This window comes from Scatophagus argus, chromosome 12 (genome assembly GCF_020382885.2).
Source record: "Scatophagus argus isolate fScaArg1 chromosome 12, fScaArg1.pri, whole genome shotgun sequence".
Taxonomy (NCBI): domain Eukaryota; kingdom Metazoa; phylum Chordata; class Actinopteri; family Scatophagidae; genus Scatophagus; species Scatophagus argus.
In genome coordinates this window covers 13085954-13106379 of record NC_058504.1, presented here as the reverse complement: position 1 = coordinate 13106379, position 20426 = coordinate 13085954, and the positions used below count along the sequence as shown (strand labels likewise).

The following is a 20426-nucleotide window of genomic DNA, read 5'->3' as shown; positions in this document are numbered from 1 at the left end:
ATGTGTTCAACATCAAAAGGTTTAAATAGGATACAAGGGATAAAAACACCATCTGGCTTAAATCTGGTTACTTGTGTCTCTCTGGGTTTGAAAGTCAGCCTAAAACAGGACATCCAGCCAGCTGTTACTCTGACAACACTACGGTATCTGACTGGAGAGTGGTTGTGTAGTGCCAACAAAAATGGGTATGAAGTTGGCAATAACAGGCTAAAACTAGCTCCAATGCGTCACCCAGATCAGCAGCGGCGGTCTATCTGAGAGGTTAAAGTCGAACACTGTGTCCAATACTGTTTTTATCCACTTGAACTTTTCATTTCTGACCCTCAACACAGAGCGGAAACTACTCACTCGTCCCACTCTGACAGCAGACACACTTCAACACACGAATTAACAGTAAACTGAAATCTTTGCTTTTAAGCAACCAGCTGGAGGACTCATGCAAGTATTAATTTCTTTTCTGCCATCCATAAGAGGACACACATTAGACAATTTTAATATAATTAAGGTAATTTTATGTCTCTTTGTGACATTTTGTTTTTGGCCTTGCTGGGATTGTGAAGCTATGGATGTCAACCACAGACTGCAACATCTCAGCAACTACTGGACTGACAGCCATAAAACCTGGTACAGACATTTTGTATTACTGGATGGATCAACAAGAAAATCATTCACATTCTCCTTCACAGAAAAAAGCTGTGAGAGGAATTGCCCGTCTCCTGGTAAAGCAGCTTCAGTTTCATTTAACTTCTAGTAAAAAACAAACACTTCCCAAGGGACTGCTGGTTTAACTGTCCACACACATACAGAGAGTCCATGGCTTTACATGCAGTATTGACTTGACTCCTACTGGTTCAATCGCTCAATTCCCGAGAGTTTATCTGAGGGCAGCAGGTAGCTACATACGAGCTACAGAAAACTACATAATGATACAGTAAGGAATATGGAAAGGCACTAAAAGATACAAGGAACAAATCTGCCACATATATGTGTCAATTTCTCCCTCCCCTCTCCTGCTCTCTCTCTCTCTCTCTCTCTCTCTCTCTCTCTCTCTCTCTCTCTCTCTCTCTCTCTCTCTCTCCCCCACCCCCCCTGCCCCTCTCTCCCAGGAGCATCACATGAGCTGCAGAAGCAGAAACCTCCTGAATTATTGAAGCAGACATGACATCTCTCAAAGCCAGACACACGCACTCATACACACAAACAGTAACCGTATCCCTGCCCACAGGGGGAAAATGAGATAATGAGCAATTCCATCTGACATGGTTTTAAGACCGTAAACATCAGAGTGAGAGAAAGAGAAGGAGAGGAGAGATGCTGACACTGATCAAAAGAAGGACTGCCCATGATTTATTCCACACGGTGACACTCAGAGCTGGGAGGGCTACTTGAAAATGTGATCCAAGCAAGGCTGCTTGCTTGTAAATAAAATCCAGTGCATTACATAATTGATTAGACTTCCCTAAAAAAAAAACAAACAAACAAAAAAACAAAAACAAAACAATATGTAGCCAAATAATGCTGTTTGGTGATCATCTGCATCAGCTATCACAATGAGCAAAGCAATGACTTCGCACTACATCTCAGTAGCAACGGCTCTGATAAGAGGGAACAAGCACTCGCTATCAATCAAAGCATGAAGCTGCTGTATAAATCACAATAAATTCATTACACGATAGTGAAAAGAGGAAAATGTTGGTCCGGTGTGTGGCAGCAACATATTACCAGATACAAAAGACAATCACGATGACTAAATGAACAACACTAAAACACATCTGTCTCTGTCTCATGCTCATATTCCCACCAATCAATCCTTAACTTTGAGGCTGTACAGTAGACACATAGCTTTGTCTGTTGATAAAAACTATACACAGTTTTTCAAATAAGAGGTTGTTCAAATAATAAGAACTATTATTTAGTAAAAATTTATCAATTTTTTTAAAAATATTAAAGAAAATATCTCATCTACTTTTGGAATTTATTAAGGATGCTGACATGAGAATTTAGTTAAAAGCCTCAAAAATAGAATCAAAGAAAGAGACACCAAACCAAAGCAAGATAAGACGTAATAGAAATAGACAAAAAATAAAATAAATGAAGATGAAATGAAGATTTGATTACTCGCCCCGCTTCTATGTGCAACTCAACCTTTTTGCAGTCACAAATCACATCTACATCCCAAAATGCACTTTTTGAGCTCAGACTTCATTCTCAAAAGAAGCACATCAGAAACATAGAGTTTATCTTAACTGCTGTATAAAAATATGCATTGTGATATTTATTGGGATTCCAGGGTCGTCATCAGAAAGAAAAAGTTAAAAACAAAATGAATCAAGTGAATCACAGAGCAGTGAGCAGGTATTAAACCAAGACCACATGCTTCCAACCCACCAAGATTCAAAACTCGAGATTCAAGATTAATTTAATTGTCATCATACAGCAAAAGATTAAACAATGAAACTTGTTAGCTTTGTAGTTCCCCTGAGCTACATATGAAAACGAAAACAATATAAACTTAATGAATAAATAATCATATACTGTACAGGATATGATTATTTAGTGTACAGGTTGAGTTCAAGAGTCTCACCACCGCAGGATAAAACTGCTCTGTAGTCTGCTGGTATGGCAACGGATTCTTCTGTATTTTGCCAGGGAGCAGCAGTGCGAACAGGCTGTGGCTGTGGTAGGTGCTGTCTTTTAGTATCCTTTGAGCTCTAAAACAACACCATCACTGTGCCAACAGGCACTTCCTATTTGGCAGAGTAACAAGTGGGCAAATAATGCTGCTCGGGCTTATCTCCTCTCCAAGATTCAACTTATGAAACAGATTACAAAAAGACAAATCAGAAGCTGGCATGTGGAGTGATGTAGAGGGAGGCAAACCCCAAGGAAGAAACATCTAATCATATCCACACACAGTGCGGGTGATGGCTTCACTAACAGCAGCGGCGACAGAAACATTCGCACATACCCATAGAAAATGAGTCTGACATATATACGTCTATTTTTACTATGATAAGCAGACATGATGATCAAAACAAGCTACGCATGTTTTATGCATGAAAATATACCCAATTTTGTTCATATGCAGTCTTTGACACACACAGACACACACAGATATCATCCCTTTCCATCAATACCAGCTGTGAAAATCTTATAATATTATGGACATATGCTGACCGCCTGTCTGTCATTAGTATTATGCAGCTTTTCTAACAACAGTGGCAGACATCCATGGAAATAAAATATGGAAGAAATATAGTTAGGACAGCTTTAAGCCATATGGATCAATACTGTGTGCACGGTCATAGCATATTAACACTAAAAATTACATTTAAAATGAATTTGTTTTAGTGCTCAAGGGATTTAGCAAATAATTCATTAGAAAACAAGAGAGAAGATGAGAATGTTTTTAATTGACTTGAATCTTTACTCAGTTTCTGTATGCTGTAGGTAGGGGAGATTGAAGTTGACAAAATCCTTTGTTATGCCGTATTTTTCTCTTTCTCTCTCTGCTGTCATTTCAGCTTCCTGCTGTGCGACAACCCACCTCCAGCCCTTCACCACCTTTTCCGTGGATGTCTGGTTTCCATTAAATTCTCTGGCTACGAGTTCCTTCTCACTCCTCACCATCATCACCACCACCAGAGTCTGGGCTCTGGGGGGAAGCCTCACTCATCTGGAAGCACTTCATTCATCAGAAGTTTTCCTGTGGTGTTCTACTTCCTGCTGGGGTCTAAGCACCAAAGATCAGTTCTTGTTTTTAATAAATTCATTATATTCAATTACCCCCATCTCCTTTCCTTATTATTAGTCTCTCCTGATTGAACTGACTGACAGACCAACATTGCTGGGTTTACGGTACATTCATGCCCCTAGCATGACTCTACTTCCAATATTGCCATGAAGTATTCCTACCCATTGTTTTTAAATGTTGCCCCAAATGATATAACACATCAAGAGATATTACCTCAGTTTAAACAACAAGGCAAAATCAAAATCTTAACATCAGAAGGTAACAGAAGGTAATGATGCTGCTAGTTAAATATGAGTATAGGTTATAGGTATGTGCGGTATTGGTGATGCAATGCAATCACTCTTATAACAATTTAGAAGGGACTTAAAAATATCTGCCTTCTAACAGAATATTGCTCAAAGTAAGAAATCCATCTATCCCGTAGAACTAGTGGTGGAACGTATCATGTTCTTTCCAGTGGTCTGAGGGTGGTTTGTCCGTCTTGGTAAATCTTTAGACAAAAGCAGCTAATCAGACAGCATCTCTTCAAAAGCACCAACAGCTTAGCAGGAGAGCTTCTTATCAGCTCCAGATAGACCGACAGAAAGACAATCCCCACAGAGGGACAGGGCAGTTTGGAGGAGCTGCAGTAACAAAACTGAATGAAACAGACACACAGTCTCCCTCTCTCTCTCGCACACACACACACACACGCACACATTGCATTGATGATGGATTCCACATTTCTCCCATCCTTCCATCCTCCGTCCGTCCATCTGTTCTGCCCACAGTGTTGATGGGCTTCACATTAAAGCTCCTCCTCTTCTTCTCTTCTTTTTACATCTCTCTTTTTTTCCCATTTCCTCTTTCTTATCATAAGCCAAAAATACACTGGCAATCCTGTGTCTGTGTTCAACCCTCCGACACACACACACACACACACACACACACACACACACAAAAGCTATTTATCCTGGTCATTGTGGACAGTGACCTTTGTCTAGCCTGTGACCGAACTGTCTTCCATTGTGTTTGTGTGTGCGCGCCTGCTTATGTGTGCCTGTGTGTGTCTTCCTGTCTTTTCACACACTTATTGATTATATCAAGGCTCCAATCAGGGTTACCAGGCACTGTAAATTTGCTTATTGATCTCTCCAAGAGCCTAAGGGTACAAGAAGCTGTGTGTGCGTCGCTGTGTGTGCAATTATACACATGAAGGAACAACACTGAAATTTTTCCAGCAGTCAGTTTAAAGAGATATTATATGAAATAATTGCACTTGCAGCTGGAGCTATGCGATACTTCTTCCTCGATGTATATACAATCACAATCCTTCAGTGTAGAGGTTACAATCAGCACCTTGTCATTTGAAATCAATAGCTCAGAGTGAAAAATGTGTGAGACATGTGAAATATGCACATAACAGGCGGTTAGGGAAAAAGAAAAAAGATGAAAAGAGCAGAGGGCATAACAGAGAAAAGCTTTATTTTGAAGGGCACCATTCCATCATGAATTAGTCCAGTATAAAACGAGAGAGTGAAGAGCCAGGGGAGAGTGGAGGTGATAAACAGTATGAGGTAGAAGGTACAGACACAGCTAAAGGAGAGAGAGGAGAAAAAGAAATGGAGGACAGAGCAGAGGTGAGATAAGCAAGAATGACAGGTGTTCAGCCAAGTCTTCGCTTAATTGACGTAAGTACTGTATGTCTTCTGGGGAGTATTCACTCAGAGAGTTTATGTGTACGTGTGAGAGAGAGTGAAGGTGACTCCAGGCTTCGTCTCGTCTAAGCTGCTTCTCTAAACTGCAGCCCCTCCCCTCCCCCAGCGGTACAACTAGCCAATGAGGACACACGCATACACACCGGGAGCAAACATAGATATAACAGAAGACAACCAGTTCATTTGGATGCAGTAAGAAGCTCCCAGGTGTGAATGCGTTGACTGTGAGGCAGAGCAGGACTGAAAAAGAAACTGAAAGCTCAGCAGTCCTTTGACGCCACAAATGCAAAGGAGGAAAACATGCTATGCAAGCCACCACACCAGCCAGCTTTGAAAATAATAGTGTTACTGCAGTTGCTTCCGTTGCAGAAAAAAAAAAAAAAATTCAAAAAATTGCTGTACACAAATATGCAATCACATATCCACACACAGTGTTTTGATAAAAAGAGATAGCGAGGGTCTGTGACTGACAGCCTTGGAGAAACTGCTGTGTTGGAAGAGAGAATACTAATGATAAAAAGATGACAACATTTAATTCTCAGCGTGACAACACACGCAAACAATGACAGCGACAAACACATAAGCAGCGGTTTCTGGATTGCCAACCTGCCATCAGGACCACCGGCTAATAAACAGACAGTGTGGAGACAGCATGCTTTCACACAAATACATGAGGAAATATGCAGCACACATCCAATGTCCCTCACAAATAGGATTTCGTGCATTTCTGTAAACCTGACAGCATGCAAACAGGGTGCAAGACAGGATTTCAGTCAGAAAAGAGAGAAAAGGAAGGGAAAGAGGACAGGGACAAGGAAAGCCTCTTTTAGGAGGAACAAACAACAGGCTAAGGAGAGTGAAAACAACTTTTCCTCCTCTTGAGGATAAAAGCTGAGGCTGTCAGTATGGCAGAGACAGCTTTTCTGTCACTGCAGACAGACAAATAAGAGACATGGGAGGAGAGGACAGGAGGGGAGAGGAGACAAAATGAGAAAAGATTATCCAAACACAAGACAACCTGATATGGGCTGAATACCGTTTGAATTTTTTATATGCTAATGGGGCTGTACAAGATATCATTTCAGCAATGCCGTGTGCTATAGTCACACTGCAGGACATGCAACCTGAAGGTGAATTAACCCAAACAAAGTGAAAAAGGAAAACTTGCAAGGCTTTATCTTTTAAGCCTGTTTATCTTCCATCACATAGATTAAGCATACATGGGAACATCAGAAAGAGTTTATATGGAATTCAAAAAACAATAACACTCAAATCCATTTGTAAAGGTTATTGCAGAAATGTGCTGATTTTCCAAAAACCTCTGGCTGGTCGTCAGACTCAGCACAGTGAATCATGGGATTGACAGTGGATGGCTAACAACCATGCTACCAACAACAATAACTGTATTCACCACAGAAAATAGATAAAAATTCACAGAGGACGCTCTCTCTATCTCACTTACTCACCCACTCACCCACTGCGTATTTCACTGCCCTGTTCCTTGAAGCAGTCAAATACTCTGATAACAGTGGACCTGTGCAGTAAACCACCAAACCACACGGATGGTTAAGAAAAGGTTAAGAAAAAATCCATCCTGTCACAGCCCCACGTTCAGTATCCATGCCCAAAGTCGGTGGATCAGTGTCTACACACCCAGACCTACAATCTCCAGTCGTTCTGACGATCAGTTCTCTACTCACATTCTCGGCGTGGATTACCTCATGTCACCACTAACTTTCCAACGTAAACACTTCTGGTACATTTACCACAATACAAACTACCCAATTATTTCCTGGCTTGACATAAACCCAACAATAATAAACTCGCTTGGCCCAGATGAGCAGAACTGGCTTGAAAAGGCCAGCTGAGCAATCCACATGCCTTAATATGCATTAGCAGACTTCACTACTGGGTAAAAAGCAATCACACCAGGAGTTTTCCAATTATTATCATTATCCGATCTGTTAAATAATATATCAGTCCTATGACTTTCGCTGCCCTCAAACTGTATAATATTTTAAGAATGTTTTGCTCCAAATTATCATAAAGTATTTCCTGTTTTCAATGCAGAGACCAGATAAGATTGAGATTTTGACACGTAAGGTGAACAATTAATGTGTTAAGTAATTAGTCACACAACTGGGGTTAGTGAAGGACTAAAATAATCAGCTAAAATCGTGTCTATCACCGTAAGAACACTTGTTGACCTGAACAGATCTGGACTGGGTATTAACATCTTCTGTTTTACGGCTGCTGTGTCTACCACTGTTCCAGCTGGACCCCTCATATTCACTGTTGTCCTGACCAGAATACTTTGATGTAGCCAACAACACAAGGCAGTTGGCCCCTGCCTTAAACAGACACACAGTCGAACTCTGTGCTGCATACAAATTTGCGTATATTCACTGCAGCTAAACTTTATTTGCATAAAAGCTTGTGAAAATTAAATTGGTAACTGTAACCTGAGGAAAATGGAAATACCGCTGGCATAAATTACAAGCGATTTTGGCAAAAGAGCAACAAAGGTGGTTGAGCAAATTTAAGGATTAAGAAACTATTTAAATGGTCAAAAACATTTAGGGATCCTCTAACAGGCTGAGCAAGATCCAAACCATCCATTCAGCATAAGGGAAATGGGCATTGCACAAGCGAAATAAAATAAGACACTTTTTAACAATACAACTAATCATGTTTTGGACCAGATCCAGACAGTTAGACAATGGTCACAGGTGTATGAAGAATTAGTCTAGCTAAGCCAGCAAGCCTATTCACAAACTTCAGTCTGAAGCCAGTGCATCATTTATTCCACAAAGATGTCCTGCTGTTCCTAAAAACATTTGAAATTCACGTCTGCATCAAGTCTACAAGCTACTGGCAAGAACGCCTTAGCTGTTTCGAATGAAAAAAATAAATAAAATGTTTTTGAACTGACACAATGTGATGGTAATGAGGGGCATTTTTTCATTCCATGTCCTCCCTCAACAGAAGTGGACTAGAATAAAACTGTCTCTGTCTGCTTTAAACTTATCTTCCAACACATCACAGTCCAGTTATTAGGAGCGCGACTAAGCAAAATAATAAATCAAATCCAATTTTCCTTATGCTGTTAAACTATTGCACCAGCTCCCCCCGCCAACAAATGGACGCTCATACATTATGCAGGAGGGAGCAAGTGGCTCATCAGGGATGCAGAGTAAAACATGGCAGGCAGAGAACAGTAGAGAGGAGGAATCATGGGTGAGGACAGAGGGAGGGAGGAAGGGAGGGAGGGTGGGTGGCGGGTGCTATGGTTGAGGAAGCACAGGGTCATTCACCGCTCCAGACACAGAGGAAGGAAATGAGAGAAAGAGTAAATCAGGCATCTTGAACATGTGAAGCACAGGAGCTGTTGTATCGTTGGTAATTAATAAACCTAACAAGATGAGTAGGAGGAGATTGGAAAACCAGGGAAGAAAAGGCACAATACGCAGATTCTGCAAGATGTGCTGGAGGGTAAATATTACGCTATAGTTCACAAATGTATTCCGTGTGATTTCAAGTCATATTCCTATCTGCTGGTTTGGAAATATGGGACGCTGCACGATTTCACCTCAAACTTCTCACAACTTTCATCGAGGGCAATCATAAATCAACCAACGTAAAAGATGCCACTGAGCATATCGTGACCACGACTATAGTGCCTTCAGATCAGGCTTTCCTCAATCATCAAATTTAGATAGTTTTTAAGAATTATTGTTCTGTTGTTTTGAATGGTCTCAGCTGTCAGGGATATTAAAGGGTTTGGCACCAGAGAAGGGACAAGAGCAATGACTAAGCAGGGATGGAGGAGGAAAGAAGACACAGAAGTCAGCCAATGTTGCAGGGGACAAATTACAACCAGCAGGTTTCCCTGTGTGACAGGGCAGGCAACACACACACTCACATAAACACAACAGCAGCTCCTGCATTTGGTCGGTAGCATTGCTTGAAATATTAAACATAAATGTCACAGCCTTTTCCCCTATCCATTGCTCCTCCTCTCCCCTCCTCCCCACACTGCCTCCACCCCCTCCTGTCCTCTGCCCCTGACAGTTTCCTGTTAATGAGTTTCATTCGCAGAGGAGACCACGGCGAGAAATAAACAGTGGGCAGCACGCACACACACAAGCCCACACACACACACACACTGCAGGTAGTAGAGCCCTGTCTGAGTGTATGCAGACATGACTAATACTAGCTCACATCACCACTCCAGTACTTTTTGTGGAAGACCAGCTCTAATAAGGCCAAAGTTAGCCCACTCTCTACTAAAATCTCTGAAGAAAATAATATTAAGAGAATGGCATCAGAACAGAAAGGCAGCGGTTACACTGCCAACGTCAGCCTGGTTGTTGGTTTTCTATTGCTGTCGGTCTGTAGTTGAGGCTAGCAAAAATTCTGCAGGTCAATATATTCTGATTTTGTTCCGGTCCTTTAAAGAAAAAAAACAACGCATGCATAAAAACCCATTTAGGAATCACCAGGAGATGGCGGGTAAGGTCATGAACTTTCCAACAATGAAAGCATATTTTGGAAACGTGTAATCATGCTGCAAAAATGCTTTTCCTTAATAGGCGTAATATGTGTTTCACAAATGTTCTCTGTCAGCCCTTCTCTGAAGCTCCATAGTGTTGATATTATGTATAAGACTGAGTCAAATATTCAAACCTAAGACTGCATGACCAACCATTCCATCCACTGGAAATATGTTAGATGTCTTTAGTATCATTAAACAGTTCTCATCTTTACCATCTTTGAAAACTTTTGGAAATACAGTTCTGTGGGTTTGAACATTATGGCTGCACAGTAACTGGCTGATCAGGCACTTAAGCTATCACAATACACATCACAATAATTAGACCTGCATGTTGGTAACTGCAGAGTTAGCGCTTGAGAATCACGCTCAGACTTCAGAGTGACCTCTTATATGAAGCACCCTTCTGAGGTCAAGAGTAATCTTAAGAGCGAGTTTCTATGACAGCAGACCAAGTTTCAAACCAAACCTCAAACAATCATGGTGGTTTATACACATTCAGCAACGTGAGTCAGCTGGCTGGCAGTCAGTCGGAGAGGAATATCCCTGATATCCCCGAAAAGAAAAGCCTGGATGATTCTCCATAATGGATTAAAACAATGTACATCTGAGCTACAAAATCCTCTCTATAGATGTGGATAGAAGCTATATATGTATGGATAGCTCCCATGTACAATACATAATTAACATGCACTGTATGATTCTTTTTCAGATAAATAATTAACAAAAAAATAAAATAAACCATTACTGCAGAGGTTGTTCTGTATGTTATGAAATGCTGCTGGACTAAAGCTGCACATAATCAGTCACTTCTTCTGCTTCTGACTGAGTGAATCAGTTAGAAGAGCCGTTTGCTGTATGTAAGGATACCTCTAACTTTTCAACTGAATGAAACACAGGCGAGTTAAAAGAGCCAATTCAGCGGAGAAATCCTCCAGTCTGTCGGTGAAATCATAAGCTGATGGTTTTCCCATCATGTGCAGACATCTAATGTTCTCTGTCCATGAGTCTGCTTGTCTTTCAACTGCAGTTTGAACCTGCTGAGTCCCTGCAAGGTGGATTATGCCTGCTGGCAAATGCTCAAGCACTCACAGGGTGCATCGAGGGTGCAGTGCGCCCTCTCCCCGCCTCTCTCTCTCTCTCTCTCACACACACACACACACACACACACACACACACACAGTGAAGTTAATTACAATGCCCCTTACGGCTTGTGTTTCTCAGGGCAACTCACATCTCTGAATCTGTTCCAGGATCTGTCCATGTTGTACTGAGCCACGGTGCTCAGCCATTTGTCGTTATTGTTGGCGGAGACCGCCGTTTCTCTGCTCAGCAAGAGAGCCACGACAGGTAGCAGAAAGATGAACATCTTCTGAAAGACAGAGAGAAACAGATTAAAAAAGATAGAGGGATGTGAGACGTATCGAGAAAAAAGAAACTGAGAGGCGGGTGCAGCAAAGTGTTGGAAGAACAGAATGAAGTGCGACTGTGCACTTTAAAGAACACAGAACTCGAGTGTTGTGATGCGTTTTGGGTCACAGTGTCGCATGGAACATTAAAAGCTTCCAAACGAACCACGCTTAGTGATTGCAGAGTGCTCCTTTTTTTTTATTATCAAATTGCTAATCCTTCTTCTAATCGGATTATAAACATTGGAGAGTTGTCGCCGCGGCAGATGGGCCACCGCGAAACGTTTGCGAGGTTCCCCCTCCACCAATTTAAAAAGCAATTAGGGGCGTCAAGACAATTGCCGCCCCCACGGAGCTTTGTCTTGGCTTTCTCTTCTTCGGCTCCTCAGCAACGTGAAAGTCGAGAAATGGGAAATTAAAGACTTTCATTTATTTCCAGTTTATGTTTCTTTCATCAAAACAATGCAGAGCGTCGCTGCCTCACCTACCTGGGATACTTTGTTGGTGTCCAGTTCCGATTCCCGGGGGGAAAATAAGTCCACAACGCAGCCCCGGGTACACCGGTTTGTAGGTCTGACGGCAAAAGGTAGCTGTGAGGACGAGCGGACCAGGAGCTTTCTCCTCCTCCTTCCCCTCCTCCTCCTCAGTCACCAGACACCGCCTCCTCTCTCTCTCTCTCTCTCTCTCTCTCTCTCTCTCTCTCTCTCTCTCTCTCCAATACGTATTAACCGTGTCATTGATTTGATTTTTTTTTTTCCCCCCACGTGCACACCAGAGCGCGCGCAGGATTTGGGAGTCGTGTCAAAGCTGTTCTGCGTACGTGAAACACAAATTTCATGTTAGTCACGCGCCTTTGTCGGGGATTTCAAGCGCTCGTCCACCATAATAACACAATTAAGTCACGTAAAACCATAAAATCAGCACTGTGGTGGAGGTGCCTGAACGCTTCAGCGGCAGCTGGGTTGACACCGCTTTTTAGCAGCACGGTCACCATGGCCCATTTATGAATTGTTTCTGAAATCAGCTCATAAATGGGCCATATAACTAGGGCGTTCATTTTAGCTGAATGTGATGATATATATTTTTAATATTTAATCTGTGGCGCTCTCTGGGTTTTGTTCTCTTTGGTAACAATCTTGTTTCTCCTTTTTTTCTCTGCTGGCATAATGTGTGCTTGGATGGAGTTCAACGAGGAAAATGTATCTGCTGTTCACTCAAGCTTTGGTGGTATCCATCTATCTATCTATGGGTGTGTGCGTGTGTGTGCATGGGCCTTTATTGTGTTATTTTAATGATACTTATAATTGTTTTGTTACCCAAAGTTCAGTACTGTTTGAGCTGTTTCCTCCAGGAAACTCTCAGTCTGCTGCAGTTGTTCTTTTGTTCCCTTGTCCTAGGTCCAGAGCTCATTAAAAATGAAACAGGTTAAACACAAAGAAGAGTTATATTCATAAAGTTTGCAGTTGTCTTTGCTGCAGTGTGCATTCAAGTGACACCCAAAACCTTTATTTATGAAATACTGTATTATCTAATGCTTGTCCTCATAATTAAGAAGCCCTGCTACGGGATTTTGTGTCTGGTGGTGTCTTCAGAATGTGATAATCAGGACTGTTCCAGTAGGCCGGTGAGGTTTAATGAAGCAGATAAACACTGCGGGTAGAGGAGCTGTTCAAGGTGCTGAAATCTTTGAAATACTTTGGCTGTAGTTCTGCTGCTTGAATCCATCTTGGATCTCTGTATCTGTGAATGTCATGTCATATATACTGTATAAATCAATGACTAGCTGATGTTAATGAAAGGCTCCGAAGCATTTATAGTCCATTTCTAGTAACAGCTTAGCATGATGCTTTGCTAACAAAGATAGTCATTAATTATCCATCCATATATACCCGGGGCGCTATCCCAGCTGACTACAAGGCAGAGGCGATGTTCACCCTGGACTGGTCACCAGTCAATTGCAGGGCTGACGCACTCAAAGTCAGATAATCACATACACTCACACCTAGGGGCAATGTAGAGCAGCCAGGTAACCTAATGTGCATGTTTTTGGGATTGTGGGACGAAGCTGGACTACCCAGAGACTACCCAGGCACAGGGAGAACATGTAAACTCCAAACAGAAGGGCCCAGACCAGGATTCGAACCTTTTTCCTTATTTTTGGTAAGAGGTCATTAACCAGGCAGCCATATTAAAGAAGTGTTTTACAATATATTTTAAAAGCTGGACCAGAGTCCAAGAAATGTCCCTTTTTGTTTTGTTTGTGTTTTGCTTTGCTTTTATACTGCAATCATATGGGAAGAGAAAAGTTTTAACTCGTGTTTATTAAACTCTATTTTTTTTTTTTACTCTTGGACTTAGTTTATTTATGCAGTGTTTTGGTAGCTTGATTCATAAATGAGTTAAAACTTTTGCTATTAAAAAAAGAACTAAAGGACAGAAGTGAAGATCTGCATTACACAGGCTTATAATGAGACTTCATGCTTTGAAAACACGTTTCTTGCTTATTGCCATCTTATTCTGTGAAGAACTGTGTGAGTGGAAGAACTGTGACATCTCATAATAATTCCAGCCTATGAGCTGGAATTATTATGAGACACTTGATTTTGACATTTAGAAGGTCTTACAAGACATTTATACACAGTATATGATAACAGTTATGTAGCCTGGGTTAAATTGATACTCTGACATTTACAGTGAATCTGGGTAAAGCTGAGACACTTGTCCAAAATGAAACTAAGCATTTGTCCTTCAGCAACCGGCAATCACTTATTTACATTCACATTAACATTTTCGCCTTTTATTTCTTTTCCAGAGAGCCTCTACAATGTGCACAACACCAATAAACATATATTTGCTCCATGGAGCTTTGGAGATGTAACAAGATATTCTTATGTCTTGTTGAAGACATTGCTTTAAAAAAAAAACAGAGATCATTCAAATATCTGAAAGTTAAGGCGCAAGATTATAATGTATATATATATATATTACTGCTGCTATGTAAAACACTAAAAATACTGTTAAAATGAGAAAACACTGGAGAACACAGCCGGCTCCTTGCTATGGTGCAAGACACAGTGACATTCATGCATGTTCACAGTGATCTGTTCGCACTGTGTGAACTAAGAGACATCATGGCTGGACTGATGGATGTGGAGAGTGGAGGTAGAACAGCCTTTGCTTGTCTTACGTCAGATTTTATTGAACTCCATGCTTTCAAATGTCATTTCCTCCATATCAGATGTAACTTGTATGCTTTTAAATAGAAAACTATGGTTCCATATACATTTATCATTTTAGACGATTTCTCATTGTTATTGTGTTTTTATAGCAGCTTAGGCAGAGACTCGCCACTCTCTGAGTTCAAAGGACCTAATGCAGGCCCACTTCAGTCAGATATTCCCCTGATTTCCTCTCCTTCTTTTTCTCTTAATCCCAGCATCCACCGGGAGGCTCTGGAAGATGAAGGATAAGAGCAGCTGCAGGGGGGCCAATTTTCAATAATAAAGATCAAAATATATGAAACAAAGCAAAGGGGAGCAGTGTTCCAGCAATAAATTTATTGTCACATGCAAGCCACACTGCAACTGCAGATGGTGAAAGGAAAAAAAAAAAAAAAACACGGTAGGGGAGAGATAGAAACCAAGAATGATGAAACAAGATTAAAGCTGTGGTGTGTGTGTGTGTGTGTGTGTGTGTGTGTGTGTGTGTCACACACAAACAAAAAAGATGAGAAGAGGAAATGTGTGCAAAATGTTTGAAAGCGAGCAGTGGGGTGTGATAGACTGCTTCTTAATGAGCTGTGTGTCTGTATTTTAACTTGTGCATGAGAACTTCATTTCCACTTGAGCGACTCCAGACAAAAACTCCGTCAGTCTGCCTGAGAGTGGACGAGGATCATGAAGCATATCAGCCTCCTAGATGATATCTGCCTGGGCTGTTCCATCATGCAAGGTGCCAAACGTTGCAAAATGTAGCATTTCCATCACAGCATTCACATTTCTGTTTGGTGATCCAGGGGGCATTTGTAAATCCAATCATAAATCTGACGTTCCACATAGGATGAAAAGAGAAAACTCACGGAGCATGAAAACCACCAGCAAATAGGATAAAGAGTAGAAATGTCTCAGCATCCCGATAGATGTTTTTGTTCGTTTCCTAATCAGTTCCTCATCAAGGACTTCAATGACAGTAAACAGAATATGTTGTTGACTTGCCCAATCTAAACACAGGACTAATTTAGCATCCAAATAATAATGGGATAATGTTCAGCATGTAAACATGTTAAATCAAGACAGAAATCTGACTCTTTTAGAAACAACCTACAATGAGCTTTGATGTTTTATTCTCTCAATCGGGCACAACTGCATTCATAGCTTGCCATTTTTGAAGCAAAGTGATTGTCATTTCTTTTAACATCTGTATGAAAAGTTGGCTTATCATGGTGTGGAAAAAATCTGTGAGAAAGAACAAAATGAAAAAAAAAGAAAACTAAACTCATCAAACGTGGACACATTTGTACTAATTCGTAGTCATTAACTGGTCACATGAACATACATAAAATCATTGCCAATGTTTTACCGTCTGTTGATGCTTTAAAATTAATACAAATCAAGACTGTGTTGCAGAGCTGTGAGGTTCAGGGAAGCAGATAAATGTTGCAGGCAGAGGAGCTGTCCATGGTCCTGAAAGGTATGCCTCAAAGCATCGCAAAAGAAATGAAGTTGCAATCACATTCACATTTCTTCCAACTACTACCCCAGGAAGACAGTTCATTCCTGTTAAGCAAACAAAATATAACAGGTAGATGAGTAGGCTTCAGAGGTGTTGAAAGGAGAATTTTTCTTTCTTGTACCTTTGAAAAAAGCTAGATATTTCCCATCTTTGTGCTAAGATGTATGCTAAGTTAACTAGTTGCTGCAGGCAGGGCAGACATGGGACTGTTACTGATCTGCTCATCTATCTCACAAGAAGAAAATAATTGGGTGTATTTCCCAACATGTGAGTCTATTCCTTTAAATACACAAATAACGACTGTGGGGGTGGACTCAGGTTTGTTGGAGGACTGTGGCAGAGGAGCACTTTCCATAGAGGTACATCCGTCAAATCAGAGAATGATTTAAGTAGTAAGTAAGTAAGAGAAAGAATAGTGTTGCGCTAAAGTAGAGGACCACGTTTCAAATTACTTCAGTGTCTACCGTGGGAAAACTGGAGGGACTATGAAGCAAAGCTATCATCATCATCAAATAAATCACGAATAGTCATTTGGGAAATAACAAAGAAAACTTCTCAAAACCTGGCAACATTGCAGACTTCTCGTGAAACCCAGTCATGGAGTACACGTGATGTTTGATTTCTGATGGTAGAACATAAAGAACATGAGAATAAGAGTTTCCTGGAAAAATAACATCAAATAAATATGCTGAAATCTCATAACCAACTTGTTGAACCTCGTCAGAACTGACACACAATCTGCAGTTAAACACAATTAAAGACAAGCCAGAAGAGAAAGAGATAGAGAGATAGAAGAGGTAAAAGTTTGCTAAATTTTCATACAGTATGACATCAAATATTCCTCCTTTAAGACAGACAAGACGCAGACAGACAGCGAGGCAGACAGTGAGGTTATGGCCAAGGACAGCAAATCCAGCGGTGAATAGGTAAACACTATAAAAAAGAAAAAAAGGAACAAAAAAATATTTCAGCACTGCACTCCTCTCCAAATATTGTGTTCAGGGTCCAAAGACCCCCGAGATATTCCAGAAGAGCAGAGGACACATAAGAGGAGAAAGCTGTTTAGTTTAATAAAGCAGCAATGACACAGAGAGGTTATCTTCCTACAGCAGTTGAGAGGAAACAACAACTGCTGCTGCACTGCAGTGCAGCATAGCACCAAAAGACTACTGGGCCTCCCTCCAGGTGAGCAGTAAAGAGGCAGCATGTAAGGTCATCAAGGTTTCTTGACTCGGGCAAGTAGGAGAGCTGTTCTCAGGAGGCGCTTCTCGCCAGAGTCAAGGGGCCAGCCACAGCAGTAGCTTTAAACATGTCAGAGATATTATCTGCAATGAAGCAGGGTAGCCCACTCTGCAACTGCTTCACATACAAACAACTCTTTCCTCGCATCACAAAATTTATTTCTGTTAACTGTGCTCTTTTTTAAAAAATGTTCTACTTCATCAGATATGTTTGTACTCTGAGTGCTCTTATAAACTGTATCATACTCTTTCTGTTTCACAGATAATAACAGTAAAAGGGGGAAATTAAAAAAAAAAAAGGACATGTTCATATTTGGCCTGTCGAGTTAAGTTGAAACACATTACAAGTCATGGTTGAGATGCTGAACATGCTGCTCAGATATTGACCACGCAAACACCCTGACAGAAGTCTAAACTCAGACATACTGCTGCTTTTAAACCATGTGTCCGAGTAGACCAGAGGTTCTCAGCCTGGGGTCTGCGTCCTGCTCAGCGGGGGAGCCAGAGACCGCAGGGGCTGCACAAGGCTTTGCTCTGAGGTTGTCGAATTTTCACATATAAAATGCCCCCTCTAACCAAACATTTATTATTCATGGTTTCTGGTATTTTAAATGAAGGAGAAGCAGTAGATTGTGGGGATTTTTAAAAATCTTATAAAAAATCAATCAAATAAAACACAACAGTAGCAGTAGGTTCGAAGTGTGTGTTTGGTTAGTTTCCTGTTTTATTTTGTAGTCTTTCCTCCCCTTGTGTCTGCTTCAGCTTTTCATTTCCTGTCTTTGTATGTTTTCCCTCCTTTATTGATTGCTTGCCCAGCCCCGATTGTTTTCACCTGTGTTGTCTCCCAGTTGTCCAAAAATACATGTGCTCCCCTTGTATGTGTTGTTAGTTCATCTGTGTTTCCTTGGTTCCCTGCATCGGCAGCGTGAGCTGACTAGAGCACACATGCTGATGTGTGATCTTCTGCTCTGAGGTATGATCCAAATGATCCAAAACAAAGAGGTGGGTGTGCGCACGGCCTCGGCACTGATACCACAAGATGCGGTTGTTCTCTACTTACAGTTGACTGAGAGAAAATTCTATTACTGTCCACAGTGGTGGGCTCATGGCTGCTCAGAGTGGGAGGAAATGATTACCCTTATCAAGGTTTTCTCAAGGAAAAATTGCAACCATGAAAGCTAATTACACTCGGATCCACAGAGAATGAGTTTAAAACCCACAGATCCCCTATATTTTATTATCTCTGAACTTTTTTTGGCAGGTATATATGCACAAGTTTTTACTTGTGTGTGTGTGTATTCAAATGTGTGTGAGAATGTTGGCTGCAAATCCTACTATAGGCAAAAGAGGTTATTGTGGATTTACTGCCAATAATGAGAACAGGAGAAAAGGGACAGAAGACCAAAGGAAGGTCTGTAATGTGTGAGCAGAAACTGTGCACGAATGATCCCTATGGAGAGCAGTTTAATATTATCAAATTAATGCTAGAAACCATCTCCATCAACTCATTCAAACTGTGTCATATTTGCTGATACTGTCAGTCTAACTCACACTCTTTCACTACTCAACAAATCAGTCAATCCTTCAAACATCTGACACTGACAGAGTCTGACTGCCAATTAAGAAGACATTTCTCCCTCTCTGTCTATCAATCTATCTCTGCATGTCTTCCCTTTCATTTTCTTATTTTGTGCAGGTCAAAATAATCTATGAGTAGCACTCTTTGCCTCACACCAAGACAGTCAATCTGAAAGATGAATTCCTGGCATGCCTGATCGAAACTTTATTAATATTCCAGAAGAGGCGTTTAACATTCAGCTGGCAGTTTCTCAAAGTTCAAGTGCAGCCTGACACACTCTAGGCAAGACAAGGGAAATAAAAGAATAATAAATTGGTATATATGTCTGCAAAACTGCATATCTAAAACGATTGTCTCCTCAACCATATAAGAGGCAACGACTGTCAGTATGTAAGTTATTTATTAGAGAGAGTATGCAGAAAAGAGTGATCCGACTGTAAAAACTCCCTCTCAACTCATCTTATGTACAGTGTGTTACAACCATTACTATATACAGTGAAAATCTTAAATATAATATAATGCAATGGTTAGCACTGCCACCTCATAAAAAGAAGACTCTGGGCCCAAACCCAACAACCTCTAACCATAACACTATGTTTAAGTGGGTGGTGTGTGTCAAAGAACATCCACATGATTGCCAGAACTTAAGGTTCCCATGCAGAACATTGCAGTGTAAAGATATGATTAATTTTAGTCACATCACCTGTCAGTGGTTTTAATGTTGTGGCTGATCAGTGTTTACCTGTGCTGCGCTTTGCCTCTCAAACCATCTGCACTTTGCTTTGACGTACCTCACTGCGACCAAGGAGCAAATCTCTTATCGTGTGAAGGCAGCTTAAGTGGTGAATCTAAATTGCCTGTATGTGTGAATGGTGGTTTATCTCAGCGTGTCAGTGCTGTGATGAAATGGCGACCTGTCGAGGGTGTACCTGTCTCCTCACCCAGCATCAGATGGGATTGGCTCCAGCCCCCTTAGAACCTGCAAAGGATAGGAGGTTATATATAATGGATGAAAGAAATTCAAAATAAAATAGCCCAAGTATGAAGATTGTCTTCCTGACTGTCTAAGCTACTTCACTTTATAAGTGGTGGGCAAAAGTGGCATTACAAGTAGTGGCATTACTAGTTAAAATATATTACTGAGTATAAAGTGGTGCTAGCGTCACTGTTTTCCGAAGCAAATAGCTTCTCAGCAGTTTTACTCTTTTAGTGAGTAGTGCGATAGCCTCCACACAATCTGCAACATCAGATAAGAAGCTGATATATTGTATAATCAGTAATTTTAAGTGGCTTATTTTAGTTCTTTTGCATTGTTATAGTAGAGTGGGTAAAATAGTGGGTAAAACCCAAGTGTAACATAAATGAAAATGATCCTATTATGAAGCACAGTCTTGATTGGTCACAGCCTGTTTTAAAGGTTTTTAGGAACAAAAGGCCCATGTAATATTTCAACCAATCGGAAA

The 20426-nt window shown here is 40.9% G+C and overlaps 1 protein-coding gene across 3 annotated transcripts in view; it reads right to left on the bottom strand.

Annotated features, from left to right (window-relative positions):
- spock1 (SPARC (osteonectin), cwcv and kazal like domains proteoglycan 1) overlaps positions 1-12068 on the bottom strand; it is a 91970-nt gene extending 79902 nt beyond the window's left edge. Inside the window, exons 1-2 of one of the 3 annotated variants that reach the window (XM_046406582.1) lie at positions 11901-12068; positions 11238-11372 (exon numbers count right to left, since the gene is read on the bottom strand). In XM_046406582.1, coding sequence (XP_046262538.1) covers positions 11238-11372 — 135 coding nt within the window. In that variant the 5' untranslated portion in view covers positions 11901-12068. Of the gene's footprint in view, positions 1-11237; positions 11376-11900 lie in introns of all 3 variants that reach the window. The other 2 variants (XM_046406580.1, XM_046406583.1) reach the window with 2 other exon arrangements.
- Between the last annotated feature and the right edge of the window lie 8358 nt (positions 12069-20426).